We start from the raw sequence: 20,276 nt of genomic DNA on the forward strand, positions 1-20,276 counted from the left end.
TGTTTAATTCTATCTTTGGAGCTCATTGTGCTTCTTTGGCACTTCCTTTACACCCTTCTTTCTTTCTTTTTTTTTTTTTTTTACACCTTCAGTTTGTTTTGCCAGGATGACTAAGGGTTCTAACTTCTGTAAATTCTGGCAAAATCCTAAAAGTTCTCAGTGTGAAAGGTGTATTATCTGATCTAAAAAGCCAAATCTAGCCTGTGTATCAGAGCCTTGAACTACACAATCTGATTTTCAGATTTCCAACGAACCTTAAACCACCGCATCAGACGTCTTGATTGTTTTTCTACTTGTCTCGTTTATAAACTCTCCAAAAATAAAGTTCTTGTTTTAACCACATTCTGTAAAAATCTAAAATTTCTGCACCTCTCATTGCAAATGTGATGCTATCAATGACTCGGCTGTGAGCGAGAGTCACAAAAATGCTGTGACTTTTCAGGAAGACTGGGCTGAACTGCAGGAAGTGTTTAGCAGACAGTTATTGGACTAAATTAAAAATCTAAGTAGTAATATACAGTATGCAGAGTCTCCATTTTTCTCTTTGTTTCTCTAATATTGGGATCACCTGTAGGCGCTTAGAATGATGTTGATTCTGGGATTTTTAATGATCAGGTATCAAAGAAATTCAACTTTCATTCTTTTTTAATATTTTTTTTTGCACTATAATTTTGTAAAACTGGACAGAGAGCAGATCTTCCTACTCCTATCTGTGGCTGTGCTGCTTCCATAGAGATGCAGGTGTCTTGTGAAAAGTGAAAAACGAGCCCACGGTGGGTAAAAATTCAACAGGAGATGAAAAAGCCAACAAACTGCTCGTGTGCAGCTGTTTTAAAGCCGAAGCGTCTTTATGTGTGGATGCTCTGTTTGGAGCTGATGATGACCTGAGGGGCAGAATTATGCAACCGGCATAAGGTCTGCATCAGTATTTTTTATCATATGCTTTACATATAATAAGTAATACGACTTTGATTGTCCTTGATTAGTCCCACCTCTGATTGTCTTTGCATCGTCGCCAGCTGAGACACTTTACGTTGTGATGAAGAGCCGACTGTCGAGACTCGTCTCAGGTCAGCAGACAGTTTATGACTTCTGTAGGTTACAGATACCGCACAGCAGCAAAACTTTCTGTTATTATTCTCTGAGTGACTTTATTTTTTTTATCATTTACGTCATTTTTGAATGAGCCTCACATCGGCCCAGAACGGAGGTTTATTTTAAATGACTGGTCATCTTCCTGCTTTTGTTTATTTTTCTTCCACAGTGGATTCAATCAGGAAAATGAGCTCCTGGCACCGTATAAAGGCAAAAATTTTTATATTCCATTCTAAGCCCCGAGCTGACAAGACAGATTACAAGGCTACAAAGCATTGAAACCCAAAGAAAAATAAATAAATCATTCATTCATTGGATATAACTGGGAAACCGAATAAATAAAAGATTTATTTTTCCATTTCCTTGCTGTGAATATTTACAGACAAAGAAGTCAAAATAGTGTTTTTTCCAAATTTCATGAAGACGGCTGTTTAAAAAAAAGTAAAAGAAGTCGACTTGGCCAATGATGCTTTGCCACCTTTCAGGTAGTACGGATGGTTACTGACTTCTGTATAGATACCTTAATATAAAAAACTTAAACAGGGAACTGACATAAATAGATTGCTCAGAAAGGAGTCGAGTAAATGTAGTAAATGTTCTTCACCTTCTTCCCAGGTAGAAAACACAGCATGGATCCTAAAAGCACCAGTAATATGTCCACCAACAACCTTTTTCTTGAGCCAAAATATCCAGTCTTGCAGCACAATATTCATTTGCAGCCACTGCAGCGTCTTAAACCTGCTGTGGGCTGCATGTTCACTTCCATTTAATCACAACCACAGTTTTTCTGTAACTTCAACCGATGTGCTTTTGCCTAAACTCGACCACAGATGGAAGCCACAGTCTCTGGTGTGAACACAGTCTAATGACTCAGAAATGTGGCTCTTGCTCTGTGTTTTATTTAAAAAAAACAATTAGTTGTATAGAAATAGATCCGTCTCCCCAAACGTATGTTCACATGCAGCCAAGCTAAATTCTCAATTATGTTTTTAGAAGTGTTTTCTTTACAGCTATAACTAGGAACGTAATCTGTGCCCGTCCCAGGGTTGGTGGGAACATCATTTCTAGGAGACAGCGTTGAAGCTGTCATTGATCTGTGAAGCTTCACTGAAACTATTTCACTACCTGCTCACTGTTTAAGGACAGGGTTTTGCTGCTATTATGATGAGATGCTGACAGTTTTCCAGCTTCAAATTAGGTTTGAAAATAATCAAAGTAAAAGTAAGTAAAAGAATCCTTAAGCACCACAGAAACCAGACTGATTTTTATCTCTGCCTGAAGCAGCCCAGGCCCCAGACAGCAATGGAGTCGCTCCAACTTGGTCCAAAATCAAGCATGGCACCAAAAATGGCTCAACAATCTTAATTTGTGTCCATGGCTGTAGTTCACTAAACTAATCCCTCCACTTTAGATCCATGTTTGGCTGTTGTAGGTTTTGATCAAATGGCTTCTGAAGTAAGTATCTGGTTAGGAAGAGCAAAAGCGAACAAGGAAGCTGTGAGGATCTCTGCAGCTCTCCTGGTTTGTTGCTCCGTAACTTCAACACAGAAATCCTGAATATCGCTGCTTCTTCTTTAAATACAGATATCTGTACAAACCTGTCTGCCAACACAACAAACTGTACACGGCCTCAAGTACGCGATCACACAGTTGCAGACGAGGCTTTTAGGTTTCTCTGTCTCCCAAGGACAAGAGGAAAACGATAGACAGGCTAATTGATTTCTGTGTGCGTCTAAAGTGAATGTCGCGCTCCACTAACACAATGCTCTTGCTTTCTCGCTTCTTTTCTTTTTTCTTTCTTTCTTTTTTTTGTCCGCGTGTGGTTTCAGGTTTGAAATCAATTTGGCTTAGATGAAAATTTTCAATTTCATTAGCTTGATCAAATGGAGCACTGCTAACAGGCGGCGGTAATAGAAAATCATTTAGGCCGAGCAGCTCACACACTCTCAAAGGACTGGTTAAGAGCTGCTCAGAGAGCGAGGGATGGAGTCGGAGAGGCAGGGAGGGAAAGAGGGCGACACATGGGAAAATGTTGACGGGAGACGGCGAGAGGAAAAACAAGGAGGAGGGAAAAAAAGTGAAAACGATGAGGATGGGAGAAAAAAAAAGAAACAGGAAGAGGGGAGATGGTGTCTAAGACATGATGGCAAGAAACAGAGTGAGAAAGATAAGGAGGAGAGAATAGGACAGAAAATGCAGCGTAAGAGGGAAAGTAGAGGAAGAAGAATGTGACAAAAGGAGGAGAGAAATCTGAGATAGGTGCAGAAAGAGACAGAAAGAGCCGGAGAGATAAGGCGTTAGAGTGATTGATGACCGTATGGAAATGATTAAATGCGCAAAAAATGTCACCGCGTCGCCCCGATAAGAAACAGAAGGCAAGAAAAAAAAGAAATGGGGAAAGAGCAACGAAGAAACGTGTCGCCTCCTCTGGTGTGTGTGCTAAGTGCTGGCCCATTAAACCCCTGTTATTGCTTCTCAGATGTTTGTCAGGAAAATAATGTTGTGATGAAAGAACATAAATAAACTATTAGCCATCAAAAGAGTCAGCAAAGGCAGCGGACCGCCGGCGAAACATCAGCGCTTTGATGAGGAAAAACAAATTGGAAATCAGCCTGGGATTAATACCGGATGCAGAGGCAAAGGAGAAATCTTTTAAAAATTGACAGAATGCTCCGAGAGTGAGCGATGGGATTAGCTGACTGGGTGGCGGAAAGTTAAAGAAAAAGAAAACTAAGCTAAACGCTGCTGCTCGCGTTCAGGCGACGTTTAGAGACTCCAAACTTTTTGTTAAATGGAAAAATAAGGGATTGAGAGAAAGTCACGGGTAAAGCATTTGAGAAAAATAAATAAAGAACACTTGGTTTTATAGCTAATTAGTGTTTTGTACAGATTACATACTAATGACAGATGTTAATGGGTAAGAAGTGATTCCATATCTTTGGTTTTTTTAACATGAAAATAAAAGCATGCAGTATGAATAAACTCTTCTCACCCAGTTTCATATCAATTTATATCATAATAACAGCAAAGTTTCTCCAAAAATCAATTAAAAACTGTTTAAGGATGTAATTAAAATGCATGTCTCGTCATATCCAGCTTATCAAATACCTAAAAAACAAGGAGAGAGACACAATACGACATAAATAGTACTGCAGAACACAGTTTAGATCATCAGCACATGTATTTTCATTATTTTCATGACCTTTCATGACATATCAGCTGAAAATGGTCGTATTTTACACACTCTGATGGATTGCACTGATTTCTTGACCACCTAAATCACCGTCTTTGTCTTGTGAAATCAGAAATTACAAGCAAGCGGTGAATCTGACTGATAACTAAATGATGCTTTATCGTCTATTTTATTCAAAAGGGATCATAATTTACAAAACAAACGTTCAAAATGTCTTCAAACCAGCTAATGAGACCATGAACTCATCACCAGAACATTGACTGAGGCAGCAGATCAAGGGAGAAGTGCGGTCATCATCTCATAGACGTCTATACAGTCTGACCTCATGATGAGTCGCCCCCTGGTGGCTGCTAGAAGGAATGCAAGTTTAACACACCTCACAGCAGCTTCACTCCTCCTCCATCCATGTTTCATACACAACCTATGCAGGATTTATATGTTGTACCTGGTGTCTTCATATCCTTCTTTAATAAACCTTTGATTTCAGAACACAAATTCAAAAGCCGCCCGGTTTTAGTTCCGCAGCCCCAAACACACACGCGTGTGCACATTAGCACACATCACACCGATAAATTACATTCAATCAACATTCAATGAGAAAAATGAAAGCTAATGTTAATCCATTGTTCGTTTCCTCTGAGTCACTGTGTCGCGGTGATAATGATCAGCCGCTCGCGCTCTCGCACACAGTGTGCAGCTAATCAGCCAAGTGAAGCTAATGCGGGGGGAAATGTGCTGCTGATTAGCTCAACCTTAAACCCCAAGACATGACTTCTGGACCCACCCGGCTGCCGCACACACAAACGGGTGCGTGCACACGGGCGCGCACGCACAAAATTAGTCTGGCTATTCATGCTAATCTGAGGGAAAATGACTTGCTCATTAGCGGGACCCTTAAACCCCTCGACAGGCCTTTGAAACTCACGCCGTCTCATGGTCACGGAGCGCACACAGAAGTGCTGGCTCGCTCAGACACGGGCTTGACTTGGACTATTCACAACTGTTCAGACTAATCAGTTGACTTTTAGCTTGTGGATTCTATTAATAGCAGAAAAATGTAAACAGCCGAGCAGGAAATACTAATGAGGATAAACTGTCCAGGGTTGAATTTACAGATCAGACATCTGAAACTAACAACAAAAAAAGAACATCAGGGGAATGGGTTGGGAAACTTTAGGTGACGAACACAGATGTAGAATATCAGCGCAGAAACTTCAAAACACAGAAAACACACACTCCCTCACTGCGCTTCCCTTAAATGGACCCTCAATGATAAGACTCTCTCTTTATCGGCGCTAAACCTCAACCTTTACCCAAATCCTGAGTCGAGCCTTAAAGGCCAGAGACGGAGCGGCTTTTTAAGATCATCTAACAGCATCTAAACCTCTGAAAATGTCAATCTGCCAAATGCAGGATTTTCACTTTTGCGTCTCTCTTTTGTTTCATGTTTCACACGACTTCCTCTGAAACTCTGTTGTTTTGTGTGAGTCATCGCATTAAAAGCATGCGGCCCGGGTCGCACTGGAAAACAACCAGAATGGACCAAATGTTGTCCAACATCATCGGAAGGCAAAAGCGCTTCCAAACGCTGAGAGCAGGAGTGAAAATCTGGCCGTGGCGCTGCAGACGGGGGGCGAGGCCGCCGTCATTTAAATGCGGGGAAAGCAGCTGTTTTTTCAGACGGCCTCTTCTGGACGGCAGTCGATGTTTTGTGTTTGGTTGTTGAACTGGCAGAAAAAGTTGTGTAATCAAGAACGGGGAGCGTAACCTTGGCTCTTTTCTCAGCACCGCACAGCTGGCCAGTCCCTGAATTAAGTTACAGAAATGTTTGGACGCGGACCAGCTCGGTCTGAAGTCGCAGAAGTTGTGGTGAGACGAAGGTTTCAGAAGCTGTTCAGGCGTCCGACAAGCACGACTGATGAAGTGAACTTGTTTCTTTAAAACACACAAAAGACAGAATTCAGTCTACTGGTCACATCGCAGCTGTACGAGTCCCCATCGCAAACTTACACGATCAGAAACGGGACCGGACTTAAACTCCCAGACGGTCCTGATACGGCGATGCAGAGCTCCCTGGAAGCGCCGTTATGCAAACATGTCGAGCATCGTCTGCATCGAGCGCTGAGTCTCTGAAACAGTGTCAACATGGAAACACTTTCATTTCAGGGACGAGGAAGAGGACGCCAAATCTAATGAATAGGGCAGGTGGGGAGCGACAATCGTGTTGGTTTGGCCAAAAAAATCTGCATGTAATCACCGTGCCACGACCAGGCGCCACAGCTCGGGTCATTTGTACTGAAGGTCCTCCGTTACTGCAGAACTCCTGCAGAATGTGCTCCTGACCTGATGAACCTCTTCCGGTTTTGTTGCTGTGATAGATGTTGTTTGTTCTGTTCGTGGTAGCCGCAGACCCAACTCGTATCGCCGGTGACGGGCTGCTGACGGACACAGAGTTTTCTTCTCAGTGGGCTGAGAAACTAGCACCTACCAGTGGCCACACCAACACAGATCCTGCTGTTGATAAAGCCACCTGGTGTCCTGACTTGTACCAGTGACTCCTCACAGATGTTACAGCCATGACACAAACAGTCCCAGGATTTTTTGATCATGCCTCAGAAACGTTGACTTCATTTCAAGCAAACGCGAAACTAAATTCTAAATGAATGATTCCCTCAATCGGCCACATAATAAAACATCCTCTGCCTGAAAGTGCGCCGCTCACTATGAGTCTCTCAAACCCAGAAGCACAAAGCACTTGAACTCACTGTTCCTGGCTGAATTGGAGCAGGTTTGAAGACCCCCCTCTTGGCTCCATTAAGGGTTTGTAGGATTAAAAAAAAATGAGCCAGAGCTCCGGCCTTCATCAGTCTCAACGTCGAACAGCGTTTACTGCTCATTTACATTCATATATTAGCAAATCAAACAGTCATTTCTGCTACTGACTCTTAATTATATCCGGGGTCCAAAGGACTTGTAATGCCTCCGAAGATAAAGAGCAGAGCTGAATATACCGGAAAGCAGATTAACCTGCTGGCTCTCTAATGCTATAGAATGTCTAGACACTAATAATAGAAATGTAAATGCACATGTAAATGAACGAACTGTTAAATGAAGTAAGAATTCCCCCTTAAGCCATGACATCATACACTAATTAGCATCACTAGCTTTATTGTTCCCCGTACAATCGTCAGCCGAACAACTAATGCACACGCAGATAATCAGGTTTTGAGCTACTGCAGAAAACAGGAAGTTATTTTTGACTTCACATTCAAGGCCCCTATAGTTTGGCTGCAACATTGCGATATATAATTACCCACCCGCTCTCTATTAACACATTCTTCTGCTGCGTCTGTCGTGTGTACATCACACACAGAGAGAGAAAATAAAAAATGCCGGATGCACGTTCACCAGCGTGTAAATATATCCACTCCTCCGGCAAACAGTATCCTCCTAGATGAGTTTACTGATAGAGAAGAAGTGACAGAGGATGAATACACTCTCAAGGGAAGATAAAATCTCACTCTGCCTCTGTGTCACTGTCTTCCATCTCCCCGTCTCTGTCGCTTCCCCTTCCTCTGAGTGATGACAAGACGAGTTGGTCGCCGTATGACAACGAGAGCCAATCCTGCTCCCCGTCATCGGCTTTCTATTAAACACTGTATATTTTGGGGTGTGTGTCCGAGTGTACTTTAGACCAATCTAGCAGCAAACCAACGCTTTCCATTGAGGATTTTATGCTAAACAAATGCTAATAGAAAAGGGTTCGACACAAGAAAAGGGCTTAAAGAACGCTGCATATACACTTAAACTGCCGTTGTGTTTTCTATTCGCACTGGAAAAATGACAAGATGAACTACCCTTAAACCTGCCAGCTGGCAAAAATCTGTCTATTGTTTTAATGTGCTGTTGGACATTATTGGCTCACGGAAATAGAAGATATATATATTCACAAATGATAAAAAAAAAATGTAGATGGTAGTGACACGGCTCTGCTGACGAGTCAGGAAACTAAACAATGAATAAATAAAACGTTGGAAAGCACATTTGCAGGTTATGTGTGACATTTTACTTTTTTTTATTTTTTTTAAAAGATGTTTGTTGGTTTCTGCAAAGATAGTTTTCAAAAAAAGGGAAATTAAACCTCCATACTGGCTGTCGAAAGAGCAACGATTAATCGATTAGTTGTCAATTTCTAAATGAATCACCAACTATTTTGATAATTGATGAGTTAGTTGAAGCAATTTTTAGGAGAAAAAAAAAAGACATTTGAGTCCAACTATTTTCCTTTAAATATTTTCTGGCATCTGTGACAGTAAACTGAATAATAATAATAATAATAAAAATAACAATAATAATAATAATAATAACAATAATAATAATGGTCTTTAGGAAACACTGAGCAACAATTATGAGCATTTTTAGAAATCCCATAGACTAAAAAACAAACTGATTAATCTAGGAAATAATCAGCAGATAAATCAACACTGAAAGCGATCACTAGCTGCAGCTCTGCTCGTGATCCAGTGAAGACTGTCTGCATGTTTTCAGTCGACCACACCTGCACCATTTACCTGCAGTCCTGCACTAGCTTCTATCAAGCATTCGTCTGCAAAGCACCACAAATCGCTCCAACCTGCACTAAAGGTGCCGCACAAATAAAGTTCGATTGATCGGTTCGATAGTTTTTTGAAAGACGGGAGAGTTTTTCTCGTCTACTTTCCCCCCAACAGGTGACCTTGCATTCACGCCGGAACATACAAGACACACAAAAATCAATACAGGAAAAAGTGAAATTTCATGACCAGTGGAAGAAAAGAAGAAGAAGGAAAGGAAAAAAAAAAAAAACAGGCACAGAGTGGAGAGCGTCTCATGTCCATTTCTTCTAGTACACCCACTTTGGGTTTTTCGGTGTCTCTGTGACCTTCTCTGCTGCATCTCCGTCTCCCTCTCTGTGCTCTGCCCTCTCACCGTCGCCATGACAAAAAGCCTCGTGTGCACGTGTGAGTGTGTGTGTGTGCACGTGTGTGTGTGTGTGTGAAACAGAAGGAAAAAGGCTCACGCTGAAGGGGTATGATTTTCTAACAACATGGTGTTTAGCGGCCACACGCTCACGCCGCCCTCCTCCATCACATCATCCCCCCTCCTGCATTCATGAGTAAATGTTAAAAGTTCACATTTTCCATCTCTGAAAATGTCCCTCGTCCAATTCACAATCCTCTCGCTTACTTATTTCTCAGAGAATAAGCAGCCTGTGTGTGTGTTCGAATGTGCTGCGTACGTGTGCAAGTGTGCGCTTCAATGAGTCAGTCAGTCGGTGAATGAAACCAACAATGAGACACAAAGAAAGCAGGAAGGAGAAAGAGAGAGAGAGCAGCATATAGAGAGGACCGGGTGAGAGACGACCAATGTGTGTGTGTGTGTGTGTGTGTAGGTGTGTGTGTGTGTGTGTGTGTGTGTCAGTGATTTTCTGTCAGTAATTATTAATGCTCTGTATTGCATGAGTAATGGTGCATAGTGCTGACATTCTGCTACAGGTTAACAGCGTAGTGCAAAACGCACTCGAGCAACACACACACACACACACACACACACACACACACACACACACACACACGCACACACAGTCAGGCTTTGACACATGAGGTAGAATCGCCGCCACACGCCTGTTCCAGCGGCTGAAAAGGCAGAGTTTGCCGTCATCCGTTAAAGTGAACACGTTTAATACAGAAAAGCAGGAGAGGGTTGAAACGAGCGACGGAGGTAATCTGTTAAACATGACTCCAATCCTCAGCCAATTAGAAGCAAGTGTTTTCCCTGGAGATGCTTAATTAGTATAGATAATATATACTAGTGGGCTTTATTATTATTATATGTATTAGTAAAAGATCCCTGAGGCCATACAGATGTTGGCATTTGAGAATTTTAAAAGCTGCAGTGACTGTGTACAGTATACCGGCCAACATTTATTGAATATTTTTCTTCCTACATGAGGAGCTCTTGTTTATTTCTCTGTTCTCTTTTTTTTGTTTTTTCTAAACTGTAGAGGCTGACATTTTACAGCTTAAAAATAAACTTGCCAGTCTTCTCCGGGTGGACAAATTATACATCTGTATCTTTGGCACTTCTCCGTTGCGACGACTTATTTTTCTGAATTTTTACAACCGTCTGACACATTATGTCTGCAGCAAATCAATAGGAGCTGAAATGTCAATCAGCAAGCTGAGGGCAGCAGCAGCGGCGGCCGAATCATACAGCTTATGGACGTACATGTGCCGCCCCTGCAGGAGGAGTGAGTCAAAGAAAACGAGGGAACACTCTGATAATTTACTGAACATTACAAATTGATGCTGGTATTAAAAATGGATTTTCTTTCCTCAGCTCAACCCACCAGAAACCAGAGAACTTAGAAGCCAGTTTAGTCGAACCATTAATGCCTCTTGCAGCTGAAATGGCTAACCTGCAAACACCCCACATATTCGACGGCACGACGGCGTACAGGGAATTCCTCCTGCCGAGATGACAGAACCCAGCCACGACGCCCTGCGACTGTTCAGCCTCTGAACCTTTAAGACCACACTAACAGTTTGCCTCTGAGCAGGCGTCTCTCTGATGCCTGGCTTCTGAACAAACCCACAATGACATCCTGGAGACGACCTGGATGATGAAATAACAGAATGATGCAATTACACCGAAACTGAGTGACACGAAAATACAAAATGCCACTCAGGCTCATGAGAGTGACACAAATATGCGACGGGGAGGGCGAGGAGGGTGACAAAAAGTCCAATAAGTGACTCTTTTATTAGAGCTGCTGTGACGTGCAGTGCCTCCCAAAAAAAAAAAGGGAGAAACAACCGAGCAGAAAATGTTTTAAAAGGTGTTGCTTTCTGTGGTTGGAGTCAAATCTGGGGGTGGAAAATCCTTAAGTACAGATGACAGCTACAGTATGACAGGCAGCAGCACGCACACAAATGCAGGTGACTCAGGGGCCTCTGTGACTAATCGAGAGCACAGACGTACACCTACTGTAAATGCATAAAGCAATGCACCAACAAATGAGCACCTGCACTGAGGGTGCAGGATGTGCCGAATCTGGAAATGCACAACAGGACAGAGGGAGAGAGATCGAGGAGAAAGACCGAGAGAGAGAGAGAGGGGGAGATTAGGAGAAAGGGGAAGGCTGGTGTTTTGGTTTTTTAAACAGCCTTAGGTGGCCATTACACCATTAGAGCCAGAGTTCCCCAGTGTCCAATAAAAACTGTTTAACCTCAGCCAAGTTGGATTGGACCGGCCCTGCATGGGTGTGTGTGTGTGTGTGTGTGTGTGTGTGTGTGTGTGTGTGTTTGACTAAGAGACTGAAAGGGAACAAGAAAAGAGATATACTACTGGCTATCCTCGCCACCAAGGGAGCTACTAAACATGCAGTCAAAGAGCAGTATGCACTGTCAGACACAAGGTACAGACAGTCCCTGGACAGGAGGAAACATTCAGGATTTTGTATTTCATTCGAAAAAAGAAAAACAAAACAGCCGATAAGAGGGGAGAAGGTTACGCGAGGAGAGCCAGAGAGGGAATGTTTGGACGGTTTCAGCCTTTGCTCAGCCATTTTTTGCCGGCCACAGCTGTTTTCCGGCGCGTCACCCCGACTCGCCGTCTCCAGTCTGCGCGTCGTTGTGCGCCGCGACCGCGAACCACCACCACGGCCGCCACCGCCGCGCTCGGGAGCGCACAACGCAGCGACTGTTAACTGCTCAGTGGGCCGTGAGTGATCGGGAGCTGATTAAAAAACACGCACACACGGGCCCTGCAACCGCGCACACAGACAGGAGACACTCACGGGGGGATGTGATAGTAAAGCCAAAGGGCTGTCATTTGTGCGGAAAACGGAGGCGTAACAAACGCGCTCGGAGCGCTTCAAAAGGCATCACCAAAATATCCGTCAGCCTTCTTTATCTTATATGCCGTTTCTTCGGGGTGTTTTCTCTCTCTCTCTCTCTCTCTCTCCTTGGAGTAAGTGGGTGGTGGTGGTGGTGGTGTTACCCGACCTGCATTCTGAATGTCTCAGCCCTGTTTTAGTGCTCTTGAGCAGCAACGTGCACAAATAAGAAACACTCCTCTGTAGCTTCAATTAGGCTCATATGAGCGCTTAATCTGTGTTTTTATAATTCCTCAGGTCCTCATGAAAGCCTTTTAAAGAGTTCTCTCCAGAAGTCAGCTCTTCCTTTAACCCGGATAATGGAGAGATTTTGACCTCTCGCCTCTTTTTGTGCAATTTTGAGCCAAACAAAGAGTCTTGTTCCAATTTAAACACAGTTTCTAACGACTGAGGCAATTACACGTCGTTTTGTGTCACTTCACTGTCATTCTAGTAAATTCTAAGATGGGCAGCTGATCTTCTCTGGATTTAAAGGACCTCATATCATTAAGAAAATCCTTCAGATCGCCTCCTACAGCTGACACACATCTCTAAACCACCTGACTGCAAGTGCGCACAAGAGGTTATATCCCAGAGGTTGTATATATATTTTATTTTATTTTATTTTATTTTGCTCTCAATTTAAAAATAAGAAAAGTGAACATTTGTTTGGGATCCGCTCTGCTATCACCTCCCTGGTCCTCTCAGAGACCTCGAACTGGCACACGAGCCAGTCAGCCTCCGACTAGCCGGGGTTCGCGTGTCTCAGATGGCACCAGTTTGGACGCATCTGTCATTTGATGCTTCGGCTCAGTCGCTTGCTTATTATTCCACACACATACAGGAGGTGTCAGTGTGATTGTTGGCTATTCCATCAAATTTTGGGATTTGTTCTCATAAAGAAGGAAAGTTATTTCATTTCAGTTTCCAGAGCAGAGTGTTGAAGTGTTGCCAACACCTCCAGCCTCTGATCACACAGACAATCTAATGTCACTCCTCACAACTTGCACCAGTCTGACACTTTGGAGTGATGAATGCTGCTTATTGTTTTTTTCTCTCTTGCAGGATGGAGAGATGTGGTGAACTAAGTTTTGAGATCCTCTCTGTGACAGATGGGTTTCTGACACCCCTCTCCAAAGCGCACCAACGTGCCAAATCCAACCAGGGGAACATTTTATTACCAATAACTCATGCAACGCGATGCACAAGGCAGAAGTTGAGTTTCCCCACAAGGTTTCTCGTTGCAAAGAGAATAAAACAGAGAAAAATATGCATGTGGTATTCCGGATTTCAAGCCCACAGCATCTGAAACGCCAGAACCTCAAGCTGGCAACAAGTTTTTCGCCTCTCTTACCTTTCCACAGGAAAAGAAGAAGCAGCGTCTTCCAGAGGAGACATCCCAGCGGCGCGCCCCCTCTTCTCCCGACCGTCTCCATCCCTCCTGTCGGTTTAACAAAAAAAAAAAAAAACACCTCCGGGACTGTTCACAAAACGGACTAAAACTGGATCTTCAATTTTTTTTTTTTAAGCGTTTTCCTTTTCCCCCCGAACAGACAGATCACTATCGCATCCGTGCCATCAATAATCTCATTTTGACCAAACTGCGCTCCCGCTGCGCCTGACCGAAGACACCGCGCAGCAGACGAGGGTTTTGGAGTAAACTATAAATCCTTTCTGGAGTCAGTGATAAAAAAGAAAACCCCGATGGGCAATTCCGGTGCAGGCTGGCGTCTTCTTCTCCTTTTTTAAAAATCCTCCCTTCCCCAAAAAACAACTCTGTGCCGTGTCTCTCCTTCAAGCCAAAACCGATGAATGAACCCGTTTTTTCCCCCGTTCTTCTCCAACCGGTGCGCTCCTCTGGTTTATTTATCCAAACGGGACGGTGAAAGCTGAGGAAGCCTCACTGTCTCTGTCCTTCTGCCAAAGTTGAAACAGATCGTCAGTGTCACCAGAACTTCTCTCTCCATCCGCAAACGAATTTAAAAGTCCACTTCATGGGCGATTTGGAGCGAAAAGAAAAGAGGAGAAAAAAAAAAATAGCCAACAAAACTACACTTAAGGCTCGAGTGGTAAATAAAATCCAAAATTCCTGCGCGCCCCGGCAGCAGCTCCGCGTCCGCTCTCCTTCTCTTTTCCTCCTTATCCTCCCCTCTAGTCTATCCTCCGACTGTCCTCCTCTTTGCTGTTTCGGCGTGTGCGCGTCTGAGCTCAACTTGAGAGTCTGTGTACACTCGTCCGCGGGATGGAGGGAGGAGGAGAGGTGAGGACAGAGGAGGAGGTCTGACGCTTCCACCAGCCGGCAGAAGAGGAGGAGGAGGAGGAAAAAGAGGGGAGAGGAAGAGGAGGAGGAGGAGGAGGGCCAGAGGAGGGTGAGGGTGCGGGATGAGGGGCGGGATTTGGGGGGTTTGAGTGACATTTCAGCAACCAATGGAGTGTATAGGACTTTATTTAGATATTTCTCGCTCCTTTTTATAGCTGAAGACTTCTTTAGGGCCTGTATGGCTCACTTTTGATTAGGCTCATTACTCATTATGGAGGAATGCACCGGAGAGACCCTGAAGAAATAACTCCTGGGTGTATTTTTTGTTAATAAAACAGAGAATAAAACACTAAAATACGCACAAAAATGAGGCAATAACTTAAAAACAACATTATATATCATCTGAGGAAGCAGGAATGTGCTCCAGAGGCTCTGATGCAGGAGAGACTGAAAGAAAAGGAAAACTTTAAAATAAGAATATACATCCCATAAGACGGGCCCTGCTTCTCCTTCCATGTGCTGTCGGTGTTGGTGGCGCGTGCGCGTGCGCGTCCGCGTGTTGTTTATCCTTTCAAAGCCTCTCTCTGCATTATTCATCCAAAGACACACGCTACACCTGTTCTCTCTGTAATCGATAGACGCCAACTTGGCACGAGCACGCGCGCACATGCACGCACACACACACACACGCGCGTGGGCAGCTCGCGCAAACTGCAAAACGTGATCCACAAAGCACCTTGTAATAAAGCTCATTCACTCTCTATTGATGGGACCTGCGTGTCTGTATGTGCGTGTTTGTGCGTGTTTGTGTATGTTGGGGCCCTTCAGCCAATCAGAAGAGAGAGAGAGAGAACATTAAGGTCTTCTTTAAGTCCGAGACCATATTTCATACGGCAGCATGCCTGGTTCCCTTTGTCAGCTAAATGTGTAAAAGCTAAAGATATGACATTGTGACTTATTGAATTGCAAATCAGCCGAGGGATGGGAGGATTTCCGGAGATGGAGATACGTGAGCATCTCTGCCTCCCTCCCTGTCTGTCCAACTCCATGGCCCTGGAAGGCTAGGAAGGAGCACCAGCCCCCCCTAGTGTCAAGTTTAAAGAAGAGACCACCATGTGATGTGTGATGGGGGGGCATCCAACACATGAACATGCTCCTATACATGCATCCTGAACGTGTCTGTAATTAGCAGTCATGTGATTGCCAGTGATTGTATCTCTGTTCCTCCATCAGTCCTCTGAACTTCTCCCTCTGACTCCACCATGTGAACTGGATGCTCCTTTTTTCCTTTCCCACCAACACACATTTTTCTGGCCTCCCCCCTCGTCACAACGTCTAGGCCACCGGTCATCCGTCCACGTTATGGAGCAGAACCAAATCGGTGCATTTTAAAATATTATTCTAATTTCGCTCAATGACTTCTCCCCCTCAGCCAGCCAGCCAGCCAGCCAGCAGTATTCCCCGTGACTTAAGCTTGAAAGATCTTTTTTAACTGCACTATTCCTCTTGGGGAGCCGCAGCTGAAGCAAGGCATTAGTTCAGCAAGCGTGCGGTAAAAAAAAAAAAAAAAAAGAAGTAATATTTGTACAAATGCAGCGTCTGTATACCAAAGAGGGCCCCACTGGAAAAATTGAATAAAAAAGAATTGCAGATGATTCTCCATAGTGACAAAAAAACAGAAGCATTATTCAGTGTAGAAACTCAGCTTGTACAAATATTGAAAGCTGGCTCATGCAAACACTGAACATTTTAAACTGTATGAGCCCCAAAAAGTTTTTAAAAAATGCACCCCATTTGCTGAAGACATAAATAAATGGCGCAATCTGATAGCAAACTATTATTCCTCTCTTCCCCTGTAATGGTGTTTTTACTTGTCACTCTTAGAGGAAGCCCAGAGGCAGCAAATATCCATTATATCACAAAAAGGAAGGCATTCATCACTAAGATTGTGTTGTCACTTCAGAGCGTAACTCTTCAAATGCGACCTGCGATGGAAGTTACGCCACAAACGAGGAGGGATGTGATCTCGGAAGCTGGTTCTCGGCGTCCGTGGCTGCTTGTGCATATCCAACGGAAAAGCTGACCACAGGCGCTGACCCGTTCTACTTTCAGTTGGGATGAGTCCCACGCAGCCAAATTCCTTAATTATAGAAGTCCCACTTTTTCCTGCAATGCTTGTCGGACTTCTCACTTTGTCTCAACTCCCGAGAGAAGCTATTCAAAAGTGTTGCTCTCATTTTGAAGTCTGTTTAAAGGCCTGTTGACAGGTAGGAGAGAATTTATATCACTTAAAGGGCTTTGTGAGAACTGAAGTGAAAGTCTAGCCACATATACACGTCAGTGCTACAGTATACGATCATTATTCTGGGCAGCTAATCATTAAATCCGGAGATGTGCGAGCAGTGAAGACACCCTGATGCTTGCGGATAAACATAAGCAGAGGAAGCAACAACTAAACGCTTTTCAGAACCAGCTACACACCTCGCCTTCCTCAGGACGCGCAAAACTGATTTGCAAAATTAAAAATCAAAAGTGGTGTCGGCATAATTCCCCTCCTTACTTTAAATTCATTGACAGTAATTCATTCAAAATAGCGTCCAAGTTATTCACAGCCAGACATCTTTGGTGATTTATGATTTCTTTTAAATCCTCATCGCAGCAAAATGATTGCAAACATTAAGAGAGATTAGACAGCAGGTTCGACTACGGACAGCAGCGGGAAGGAAAAGATGGGATCCAACAGAACAAAAAGAAAAAAGACAGACTGCGGGAGAAAAACAACTTTTTTACTTCTCACCTTCCTCCGACATCACAACAAGTGCAGGAAGCCCTCTCCTATCGCTGTCAGTCTGCTGCCCACCCTCAGGTGATGCTGGTCATCTCTCCGTTTCTCACCGCTCGGATCAGAACAAGTTTAACCTCTTTGGAGCTCAAAGAGAATAACTGCAGAAATGTTCATTTTTCTTGACAACAGAAGGGGTCAAAGCCGGGGGGGGGCCCTGAACCAGAAAGATTGAGAACCATCTTTCTACATCACTGACTCACAAACCTTTCCAAAAAAAAAAAAAAAAAAACACAACCCGGGTTTGATAGAATTGTCTGCCCTGCTCCAAGAAGAGTTTAAAGGCAGCAGATGCTCTTTCTCGGCAAAGCTTTGCTTCACACTCACACGTGGGATCTGCCAGGCTAGACGTGCCAGAAGTCGGGATTGTACAGACGCAGAAGATCTACCAGGAGACTCGGGCCCGGTTTGACTTTTATCCTAGTCGTATAGCGTAGTGACCCACCAGAAGCAAGTCTGTAGGTGTGGTGGGAGAGACTGAGCCCAATGAGCATCTCACATGATGACACAGTTTCACAGCGTTGTTTATCTGAGGTCGCAAAGCCACAACATTAAAACCACTCTGCTAATGCTGTGTAGCTCCCCCTCATGCTGCCAGAACACCTCTGACTTGTGGGAACTCTTGTGGTGTCTTGTACGGCCTTGAACTGAGGTCATGTGAGTTGTGGGGTGGAACCTCTGTGGATCCAGTTTGTTCTTGCACATCCTGCTGGATCAGGATGGGATTTGGGGCTCCTTATCATGTTCCTTCAGCCGCTCTGGGTGCATTGTCCTGCTGGGAGGCCATCAGGGAGTGCAGCTGTCATGGCGTGCCTGGTCTGCAGCAAGGCTTAGGTCAGGTGTAGAAGTCAAAACAACATCCCCGTGAACGCCAGGTTCCAAGGTCTTCCAGCTGAACATTGCCCAGAGCACCGCGGCGCCTCCACTGGCTCGGCTGCTTCCCATCCTGCTGCTGTCTCTTCTCCAGGTAAACAGCACCCTGCACCTGGCTGCCCACATGATGTAAAAGAAAACTCGATTCAGCAGACAAGGCCACCTTCTTTGATGGCTTCACCAGTTCTGATGTTCGTGTTCCCATTGTAGGTGCTTTCAGCAGTGGACAGGGGTCAGCGTGGATACTTTCACCGGTCAGCTCCATACACAGCAAAGCTGCAATACATGGTGTGTTCTGGCCCTTTCATTAAGGTTTTCAGCAGTTTGTGCTGCAGTGTCTCTGGATCGGGCCAGGCAGAGGTTAAGGTGGGATTTGGTAGGTGAGGGAACTCTGAGATCCGGTGTAGCGGTGCAACAGGGAACAATGACTCACTCCAAAATAACTCCCAAATTGATTTGCACTGTGAGCTCCGGTGGACTTGTTTTCTTTGTAGACGGGCTACGCGATCAGTTGACCCGTGGTGCTGCCGGGGCTCCGGGCTCCGCTGCTCTTTGTGGACTTGGCCAACTGCATTCTGCGATATCTTAGCAGATGTTAATGGGATGTCATACTATCATGGCCGCTCTCCAAAACCTCAGCCGTATAACAAAGGTGGAGTGATACTAAAGAGCAGCATCAGCTTGAATTCAGATTGATGACTGCTGCTCTCGACACGACCCAGTAGTGACCGTTAACACCACAGCCTGCCGCCGGGCACCGGGCCCGCACAGTTCACCACAATAAATAGACATTTATATGCATTCTGTGCAAACTACCAACGTCCAGAGACTACAACGATTTAATTTACTGTCAGACATTTCACAGTATGAATTAACCAGAAAACTTCAACACATCACGTCTAAGTCAAATAAAATCTGAAAAGAATGCAAACGTCAAACTCTCCCCATATTCCTCCATCTTCTAAAGTAAAGTTTTACAGATTATTGTTAATCATTACTTTCTAAATGGGAAACAGAAACACAAACAGCAGCTCAACATAAAACAACTCCTGTTTTATATGCAGCTTATTGAGTTCTGATTCAGTTTAATTTGAAATTAACTTAATCTTATAGGTTAAAATATTTAGCTGATGTTTGGTACAAGCTTCATTTATTTGCTTGTTTGCACCGAGATCTACTTTGGTTCCCACAATCTAGTATGAATATTTCTATGAAAATTGGAGTTTTTCATTTGCACGAAATACAATAATGTGTTATATCCTGTTTGATTTATGAACATTTACTGAGTCTCATTGTAGGGGTTTGTTTACTTTCACTTTAAATTCAGTGTTCCTGGTGAAAACACCTGTTTGTTTCAAGATGTGTGTTTAGATAGTGATGGCAGAGACTAAATCATCTTAATATTTACGCATTTGTTTCTAACTTAGAACATAATCGGTTTAATATCGGCGTCTTTTCTTTCCAGTATAATTCAGCAACCAAAGCTTGGCGGTAACATTAATATTGCAAGACGTGTGGTTTCCACTGTGTTTGTATAAATTAATGCGACCCAGCGTAGCCACCGTTTAACGGCGCTGCGTAGTCGACGCTATCAGGTGAGCCCAAACGCTGCCAGCAGTCCATCACGTGTATTACACCACGTAATTAAATCTTCACACACGCCATATTCAGGGGTGTGATGAATGGCGAGCTCCAATTATATAATTGCTAAATCACGTGTTTGTCAAAGTAAACATAGTAAGTTGATGCGTGGCTACAACTACAACTCCTCCTGTTGATGCTTCCTGCAGAAATGCGATGCTTTACGATCATCACTGACTGAAGGTCGTAGTTAGCAGCAATCAGTCCTTTATACAGCCGTCCAAGGATGTGTGCGTACAGTGCATTCATTGAAAAGCACACATCAGGGCTGGATAGGTGTTGAGACGTATGGAAGACACATTTATTCTTTTACACTGATCTCAGGTCAGAAATGTGCACGAGCCAATCAACAAAAGGGGGTTTTGTTTGCTGCAGCACATCCAACCTCCGTCCTTATATTCAAGAGCTGAGAGAGACAAAGAGGGAAAAGGAGAGCGATATAGATAGCACCCCTCTC

At 44.0% G+C, this 20,276-nt stretch overlaps 1 protein-coding gene across 1 annotated transcript in view; it reads right to left on the bottom strand.

Annotated features, from left to right (window-relative positions):
• The window catches only part of LOC103358522 (transmembrane protein 132C), a 269,564-nt gene extending 255,925 nt beyond the window's left edge, over nt 1–13,639 (bottom strand). The window contains exon 1 of the mRNA XM_008283522.1: nt 13,558–13,639. Coding sequence (XP_008281744.1) covers nt 13,558–13,639 — 82 coding nt within the window. The remainder of the gene's footprint in view (nt 1–13,557) is intronic.
• Nucleotides 13,640–20,276: the final 6,637 nt, after the last annotated feature.

Source organism: Stegastes partitus, unplaced genomic scaffold (assembly GCF_000690725.1).
Source record: "Stegastes partitus isolate 25-593 unplaced genomic scaffold, Stegastes_partitus-1.0.2 Scaffold317, whole genome shotgun sequence".
NCBI classification, from domain to species: Eukaryota; Metazoa; Chordata; class Actinopteri; family Pomacentridae; genus Stegastes; species Stegastes partitus.